General features: G+C 37.4%; 1 protein-coding gene across 1 annotated transcript; it reads left to right on the top strand.

The window, feature by feature from the left end:
- Nucleotides 1-2,543: 2,543 nt before the first annotated feature.
- LOC120422400 (fibrinogen-like protein A) lies at nucleotides 2,544-3,842 on the top strand. Its single transcript, XM_039585818.2, has 4 exons — nucleotides 2,544-2,699; nucleotides 2,755-2,943; nucleotides 3,001-3,651; nucleotides 3,709-3,842. Exons 1-4 carry the CDS (start codon nucleotides 2,560-2,562, stop codon nucleotides 3,824-3,826), a joined length of 1,098 nt encoding a protein of 365 aa, XP_039441752.1. The 5' UTR covers nucleotides 2,544-2,559; the 3' UTR covers nucleotides 3,827-3,842.
- Nucleotides 3,843-9,618: the final 5,776 nt, after the last annotated feature.

The following is a 9,618-nucleotide window of genomic DNA, read 5'->3' as shown; positions in this document are numbered from 1 at the left end:
TTCTACGCAGACTTAATTGCAGCTGATTTCCGGAAACGGCCAACGATTCTCACGCTGCCACCACCAGCAGCAAAAACATCAGCTTATAGCCACTCCCTTTCCCTGGGAAGGCTCTCAGAATTATCAATTAACCGTAAAGAATCGTCGACACACCACGCCGCCATTTGCCGAGTGAAATCCGCACCCAAAGATCCATTATCACTTGGTGGTGGAAAATCCTGCGGGAGCAATTCACCTAGTGACTTGGAAATTTGACTCTTCTTTTGTAGAGGATTTTAAAGTAATTTAGAAAAAAAAATACTTTTCATTCAAAGCAAAAGTACCAATAGATGTTATCCTGGTGCGGGGTGCAAGTCACCCTCAACTCGATTGTAACAAGGCAAACCACCATAAATCAAACAGGTCACGTGGATTCCCAGCCCGTCCAAAACCACCCCAAAACGAACGCATCGATGAGGGTGAAGTGCCTGTGTAGGATGCTTTCCCGTGCGCACGGCAGCTTTTTTCCTTTCCGGTTCCTGCTCCGGTAATGGGTGATGCTGCTGGCTGGTGCAACAGCACAATTTCCATAAACCAACTCAGGAGGGGCCAGTCGGCAATTCGGCACACGCGCCGTTCAATTGATGGACACTCTCGCAAGTGGCTGGTAGCGTATGCTTCCTTTATCGGTGGGAGATGAATTGAATGTTATTCTTTTGATGACAAACAATGAGAATATGCGTGCGGCACTTGTGTCACGTTGGGTTTGTTTCGTTTAGGAAAACATTGATGTGGAAGTGGTTCCTAAAATATTTGGACAATTTAAAAAAAAAATATGTATAACGCTAAAAAACACGATTATACACCATTTCTGATAACTTTTTTTTACTATTGGAAAAAAGTTTTAAAAACATGAGAAAAAATGCGAATGAATTATTCACGAAATGACACAAAATAACCAAAAATAACAAAAATGACAAAAATGACAAAAATGACAAAAATGACAAAAATGACAAAAATGACAAAAATGACAAAAATGACAAAAATGACAAAAATGACAAAAAAGACAAAAAGATAAAAATTACAAAAATGACAAAAATGACAAAAATGACAAAAATGACAAAAAAGACAAAAATTACAAAAATTACAAAAATGACAAAAATGACAAAAATGACAAAAATGACAAAAATGACAAAAATGACAAAAATGACAAAAATGACAAAAATGACAAAAATGACAAAAATGACAAAAATGACAAAAATGACAAAAATGACAAAAATGACAAAAATGACAAAAATGACAAAAATGACAAAAATGACAAAAATGACAAAAATGACAAAAATGACAAAAATGACAAAAATGACAAAAATGACAAAAATGACAAAAATGACAAAAATGACAAAAATGACAAAAATGACAAAAATGACAAAAATGACAAAAATGACAAAAATGACAAAAATGACAAAAATGACAAAAATGACAAAAATGACAAAAATGACAAAAATGACAAAAATGACAAAAATGACAAAAATGACAAAAATGACAAAAATGACAAAAATGACAAAAATGACAAAAATGACAAAAATGACAAAAATGACAAAAATGACAAAAATGACAAAAATGACAAAAATGACAAAAATGACAAAAATGACAAAAATGACAAAAATGACAAAAATGACAAAAATGACAAAAATGACAAAAATGACAAAAATGACAAAAATGACAAAAATGACAAAAATGACAAAAATGACAAAAATGACAAAAATTACAAAAATTACAAAAATTACAAAAATTACAAAAATGACAAAAATGACAAAAATGACAAAAATGACAAAAATTACAAAAATTACAAAAATTACAAAAATGACAAAAATGACAAAAATGACAAAAATTACAAAAATGACAAAAATGACAAAAATGACAAAAATGACAAAAATGACAAAAATGACAAAAATTACAAAAATAACAAAAATTACAAAAATGACAAAAATTTAAAAAAAAATTAAAAAAATATAGAATATCTAAGTCTTGATGAAAATTTCATTTTTTGAGAATAATAATTTTTTTGCAGTGCTTTACATTGGAATTCCATAAAAATGCAAAACATTTTTAAACAAGCCCAAACATGCTTAATATGATTATCAATGCAAAAAAATGCATCTTAGATTGTTTTCAGTTGGTTAGACTTCTATTTTCAATATTTGCAATATTTGCAACGGCCTAAATGCAAAAAAAAATATATTGACAGGGCAACATTTTTTAGATGGATCAACTATGGTATGGTTTTTGTTTTAATCGATGGGTTTGTAATTTGTAATTGTATCTAATTTCAGATTATTTAGTTTTGTCAACTTCTTTCCTCTTGCTACAGCTGTGCTCATGCAACGATTTGTACTTTTGGGGCTGATAACAGACGACTGCTAAATATAAGAAACTACTCATAGCTCCTTTATCGCAACAAAAAATCCCCGTTTCGTTCCCGGCAAACCCCGTTTTCTTCGGCACTAAAATTGGTATAAAAGCAGATATGCTAACGAGTGGCATCCACATTCAACAGATTCTTCAGGATCGAGAGGCAGAATGGCTTCAAAGTGTCTGCAGTATTTAAGTTTGATCATCGCAACTTCAGTCTGTGCAGCAGAGTTGACTCCACAAAATATTTCAACCTCAGGATTTGGCTATGAGTTGGTGCAAGAACGGCTGGATCAGCTTCAGTTTAGGTAAATTTGGATTCATTTTAAACACGCAAGAACTAACCAAACTATTTGCTTTCAGCTTTTTAGAGCTTTTTGTCCACGTTAAGGAGCTGGGTGAAACCGTACTGAACAATCAGCGCTCCTTGGAGGGAAATCAGCAGCAAGTGAATCAGCTAATGCATCACCACCAGAAGCAGCTGACCGACCGCGTTGACGACCTGCAGGTCGGCGTATCGGCCAACGTTTCACTGGTGGCGGACTACTCAAAGTATGGAAGGTGTTCAAAAGTTGCGTAGATTTTTCGTGAATTTTGTTTTATTTTCAGACAAATTTTGAACCTCCAAACCATGTGTGCGAATCATGACAAGATTCGGCAAGAACTTGACAGATTCAGGCCGAATTCAACCCACGCTCTTAAAGTTGACTTGTCAAGTCCGAAATCAAAAGATGATACAAAGAAAGCCAACATCAAGTCATGCAAGTCTGCAAACTCCAAAGCTTCCGAAATCTTCAACCTAATTCTAGAAAACGACTCAACCCCGATCTCCGTGTTCTGCGAGTTGCAACGCTTCGGTGGAGGTTGGCTCGTAATCCAGCAGAGATTCGACGGATCGGTCAACTTCTACCGCGGTTGGTCCGACTATCGGGACGGATTCGGCGTGATTGGGGAGGAGTTTTGGCTGGGACTGGAAGCAATTCACCAAATTACGAAACGTGGGACGTACGAGTTGATGGTGGAGTTGGAGGACTTTTCGGGAAACTACAAGTACGCTCGCTATACCGAGTTTCAGCTGGGTGGTGAAGCTGAGAAATATGCACTGAACAAGCTTGGAAGTTATAGCGGAACGGCTGACGATTCTCTGGCGTATCACAAGGGAATGAAGTTTTCGACGTTTGACAGTGACAATGATCCTCATAGTTCGAATTGTGCCAAGCAATATAAGGGAGCTTGGTGGTATCAGGCGTGTCATTACAGGTAATTTGACATACTATATTTTGCAGTTATAAGAGTTAATCAATTTTGCTCTTTCAGTAATCTCAACGGTGAACACCTCAATCAGAAAAGTTCCGCAACCATCAACTGGCAGAAAAGTACCAGTTGGGCCGAAGCAGGATTGAAGTATACGAGAATGATGATTCGGGAGAAATAAACGGATTTTAAATCAACCTGAGTATTTTTTCCAAGGACCAATCACATTTCAACCCCCTGATATCAAACTGTAGACTCTTCCCACTGTTCTCATGTTTAGTTCCGATGCGGATTTAGGGGTGGCCGGGACAATCATAAATTGAGCTAATTTAATTTGGCTGCTGCCAGTCGTTGCAGCCGCGGCCGACGACCCTTTTAATTTAGTCTGACTCTCGAGTTACCACCGCGTTGCAACATTGTGGACAAAAAGGGGTTTCCCCTTAAGTGACTTGTAGCATATTCTTTTCACCCTCACAGCGAAGCATTTTTGTTTGTTTCGTGGGTGATGCATCACGAATCAGCACTGAAAACAGTCAACCCAGGGGGACAAATCGTGAGAAAGTCGTCCGAAAACTTCATAATTGATCGTCGCCAAGGCACCTTATTTGGAGACGAGTCGCGTTGTGTGGAAATGAGTCAATTTTCCCCTCGGCTTAATTAGCAGAAATCGAGATTTCATAACCGCGCACAATTACCCGTCGATCGTTTTGCGCGCCTAATTGGCGATCCTCGCGGGACCAAATCAAGTCGGCGAACCGCCTCTTTTGAGCACATTCGCCAGCAAGTCCGGGGCGTGTAAACAGGTGATTCCGCGGGGCTCTCCGCGTTGGACTTCGTTAGCATTAATTAACAATAAATTTGTCAAAACATGACCGATTACACGACGCTGGCTGGGTAGCGGAACGGTAGCGCGACGACGATTGGAGGCTGGTTGCACATCTTCGAGGACCACGGAGTGGAGGTTCGCCGGAGCTGGCAGTGCAAATTTATGATTATTAATTCCTCGTTTGTTCCCCTCTGGGCTGCTCTGTACAAGATGGGACTGTTTGGTAGAATCGTGGTGTTTGAAGGTTTGCAGCGTGCCAAAGTGCTGCTGGGTTTGTTTGAAGATTCGTTGTAGTTATTACACTCAAGTGATTCGAGAGGTTTGGTCTTTTCTTCAGGAGAATCAGTAATTCAAAAGATAATCTCGAATCTCTTAGAGATTCAAGAGATTTGAGGAATTGATAGATTCGATTATTCAAGGTATTCGATAGATAGGGTCTCGTGGCGCAGGGGTAGCGGCTTCGGCTGCCGATCCCGATGATGCTATGAGACGCGGGTTCGATTCCCGCCTTATCCACTGAGCTTCTATCGGATGGTGAAGTAAAACGTCGGTCCCGGTTTCTCCTGTCTCGTCAGAGGCGCTGGAGCAGAAATCCCACGTTAGAGGAAGGCCATGCCCCGGGGGGCGTAGTGCCAATAGTTTCGTTTTCGATAGATACAAGAAATGCAAGAGGTTTAAGAGGTTTAACCCTCTACTGCCCTAATTTTTTTTCTGAGCAATTTTGTTATACTAAAAACTTTACTTCTCTTGTTTTATGTTTTTCTTGTTTTATTTTTATTTGCATTTATCTGGTTTAGATTTTGTTTGTTTTTGGTAGCATTTGGCCTGTTCTACCACCTCCTATCATTACATTTTCCTAGCTAATTTTTTCATGTTTTTACAGTCACTTTTTTGAAAAATTTGCTATAGAATAGCACCATTATCATTTAAATTGTAAAAAATGCGTAGAGGCATAGTCTGGGACACTACAAAAATTACTGCATACTTTTTACTAAAAAAATAGGAAATTTTAGTAAAAAACACAGCCAAAGTTGACCCCCAAAAACACATTTTTTAAAACATTGGCAAAGTCACATAAAAGAAGTCAAACTTCCAACCCTAAAATTGTATTAAATTTTAAGAGTTCTTCTTTCCAATGCTTTTTAAAGATCAAAAATTGCTTGAAAAATTGATTATTGGAGATATTTCAGATCGAAGCCAGTCTAGAGACGGAGTTGGGTTGTAAAGGGTTAAGAGATTCAAGAGATTGAAGGGATTAAGGGGTTACATACATCTAAAAAATCTCAAAAATTCATATTTCCAATTATTTATTAAATCCTTTCAAAAGATGATTTCCAATCACTCCTGAAAGTTCCATAAAGATATTTTATGATTTAAGTGGCGGAAATTTGAGGTGAGGACTCTCAAGACATATCCCGTGTGCATGACGAAGCCCGATTTTGAATTTTAGTTTTTTGAAAAATTACAAAAATCAAAAACTGTTGATTTTTTATATGAAAAACAGACAAATATTTTTATCTTTTTGTAAAATAAACTTTTTGAGAATCGGCTTTCGTCATGCACACGGGACCCGTTTAGTGAGTCTTCACCAAAATTTTGAGCCGATTTGGTCAACGCAGTGTTGAGATATCGTGGCACCCTGTTTTTGAAACTGCTAAAATAGCTATAGCTCGGCAACGCTACATCCAAATGTCTTCATATTTATTTTGTAAATAGATGAAAATGTATATTTTAATACCCTGAAAACAAATTTAAAAAAATATTCAGCGTGTTCTCATACCAACCCTTGACATTTTTGCCAATTTACATGTATGTAACCCCTTAAATCAGTGTTTCTCAACCTTTTGCGATCCATTCCCCCCTTGACTGATTTGCAAGAACGTCATGCCCCCCTCTCCCCTTATTTTTAATTTGCTGATATCAATGTACAAATGATTGATTGTTTGTTTATTTGATTTTTTTTTTTTTGAACAAAAAAGCCACTATTCTAGGCTTCTTTTCGTTTAAATTACAATAAATAAATACAATTATAAAATATGAACAAATATTAAATAAAATTAATAATTATCTGCAGCAGAAGACAGATTACTCTCAAAAATGTGAAGAATTCAAAAAAACTTAAATAATATTTGAAAAACTTTTTTTAAATTTCCGAATATTCAAAAAAATCTAAAAATTGTTCTTGTTAAAATGTGTACAAAAATTTCATTGAAACCAGCAAAAAAAATATCTGTCACAAAAAAATCTGCTTGTGTACTGCTTCAAGAAATGTCAAAATTCTCAGAAATTGAAACTTTAATAATTATTTTTTTGGGAAAAACAAATGTTGTTATTACTAATCAAAGAAGTTGCAAAGAATGTTTCAAATAATGATTTAAGACATTGAATTTCTATTGAACTACCATTCCCCCCACTGAATTAAATAGATTCAATAGATTCAAGAGATTCAAGAGATTCATGAGATTCAAGAGATGCGAGAGATTCAAGAAGTTGACATTCAAGAGTTTCAAGAGATTCCAGAGATTTAAGTAAGTCAAGAGAATCCAGAGATTCAAGAGATTCTTCAGATTCAAGAGATTCTAGAGATTCAAAAGATTTAAAAAACTCAAGAGATTCAAGTGTTTCAAGAGAATCTAGAGATTCAAGAGATTCAAGTGATTCAAGAGATTTAAGTCAAGGGATTCAAGAGATTCAAGAGATTCAAAAGATTTAAAAAACTCAAGAGATTCAAGTGATTCAAGAGAATCTAGAGACTCAAGAGATTCAAGTGTTTCAAGAGATTAAAGTAAGTCAAGAGATTCAAGAGATTCAAGGGATTCAAAAGTTTTAAAAAACTCAAGAGATTCAAGTGATTCAAGTGATTCTAAAGAATCAAGAGATTCAAGTGATTCAAGTGATTCAAGAGAATCAAGAGATTCAAAAGATTCAAGAGATTCTATAGATTCAAGAGATTCAAGAGATTCAAAAGATTTAAAAAAACTCAAGACATTCAAGTGTTTCAAGAGAATCTAGAGATTCAAGAGATTCAAGTGATTCAAGAGATTAAAGTAAGTCAAGAGATTCAAGAGATTCAAGGGATTCAAAAGTTTTAAAAAACTCAAGAGATTCAAGTGATTCAAGAGAATCTAGAGATTCAAGAGATTCAAGTGATTCAAGAGATTAAAGTAAGTCAAGAGATTCAAGAGATTCAAGAGATTCAAAAGTTTAAAAAAAACTCAAGAGATTCAAGTGATTCAAGAGAATCTAGAGATTCAAGAGATTCAAGTGATTCAAGTGATTCTAAAGAATCAAGAGATTCAAGTGATTCAAGAGATTCAAGAGAATCAAGAGATTCAAAATATTCAAGAGATTCAAGAGATTCAAGTGTTTCAAGAGAATCTAGAGATTCAAGAGATTCAAGTGATTCAAGAGATTTAAGTAAGTCAAGAGAATCAAGAGATTCAAGAGATTCAAGAGATTCAAAAGATTTAAAAAAAACTCAAGAGATTCAAGTAATTCAAGAGAATCTAGAGACTCAAAAGATTCAAGAGATTCAAGCGATTCAAGAGTCCAGTTTAATACTTTTCGAGTGATCCAAGATTTTCTAGATTGATCCAATACCAAGAATAGACTATTCAGGAACTAAATTGCAAACCAGACAACAACAAAGCGCCATCAAGACGCAACTTCACGGTGGTACCCGGAATTGTCCGCAGGAGGTGCCCTTTCTAGTTGCCATTCAGTGTAGAAGGGTCCAACGACGACGGAGTGGCACCACGCCAAGTATCTACGTGACAATAGCTCATTTAAATTTTTCGTGGGTGTCAGGCCCTCCAGTGGATTAGAACACACCAGTGAGCAAAACCCTTTCGCGAGCATTCACTCAACGGTGTACTTCATAAATCTGATTCCGCGAGCGCGATTGATCCAATCAATAATCCCCATAGTTCAAGCCTTCTGGTTCTAGCTGAGCTGCAGCTGATCCAGATCTCTCAATTCGCGCGGGGCTGTGTCGCAATGTGGAATAATTAAAACGCGATCCGCGCTGCCATTTCAACGGTCTGGCAATCCTTGGCGAACTCCCTATTGTTGCCTCAGTGTCGCACTTGATTGGAATGAAAACAGACACTTGAATGAACTCGCTGTAAATTAGTCATCGCCGCAGTAGACGCCACCGAAAACCTGCTCCACCGCGTTCCGGCAGATCGCGGCAGGGATATCTGGGATCTTGGCGCGAGCGCCCGGTCGCGCTTTTTGTACACCATTAGCACCTACATCGGGTCCGGGGTCCGCCGAAGGAAGGTTTTACCACCATAATTGAACCTCTACCGCGCCTGGCCTTCGCCCCGTAATTCCTCCACCCTCCGCGGGAAGTTATGCTGATAATTTTATTTTGTATACATTTTGTTCCAGACACTTGCGTGGGTTTATTTATATCTAATAGCTATAATTTCTAGTTTCTCTTTTTCCAGCGGCAGCAGCAGCAGCGTTGAACTTGGCACATGAAGTAGTCAACTGCGCCAAGTTGTGGAATTGCATGGCGCGAGGTGGCAGGAATAGAGATACAATTGTAAGAAGTCGTCGTATCTGAAGGTGTACAATGGACTTGGAGTAGTACTACGGGCAGGCCCGTAGCTAAGAGTTGCATTAATAAACTGGTAGGAATCGCAGAAATCGATGGAATCTCTTGAGTTTTTTGACTCCTTGAGTCCTTGAATTTTTGAATCCTAAAATCCTTGAATCTCTTGAATCTCTTGAATCTCTTGAATCTCTTGAATCTCTTGAATCTCTTGAATCTCTTGAATCTCTTGAATCTCTTGAATCTCTTGAATCTCTTGAATCTCTCGAATCTCTTGAATCTCTTGACTCTCATGAATCTCATGAATCTCTTGAATCTCTGGAATCTCTTGAATCTCTCGAATCTCTTGAATTAAGGGATTTTCCTTGGCTACACCGCTGTCCAAATTTCACGAAAAATGATCATTGAACACGCTCGCGAATCAGCGACACACCGCCGGGAAGACAATTGTCCCCCTGCTCCTTTCAGGAAAAAAGAGCAGGGCATAGGATTGTCAGGAAATAAATATGCACTCCCTTAACGACTACCAATCCAAACCTTCTCCCTGGAATGGCTGTCACGTGGTGGTGGAGGAAAATAAATTTCAAAC

Source organism: Culex pipiens, chromosome 2 (genome assembly GCF_016801865.2).
Source record: "Culex pipiens pallens isolate TS chromosome 2, TS_CPP_V2, whole genome shotgun sequence".
In the NCBI taxonomy this organism is placed as follows: Eukaryota; Metazoa; Arthropoda; class Insecta; order Diptera; family Culicidae; genus Culex; species Culex pipiens.
The sequence above is the reverse complement of the archived record's forward strand: the minus strand, read 5'-3'. Positions and strand labels throughout refer to the sequence as shown.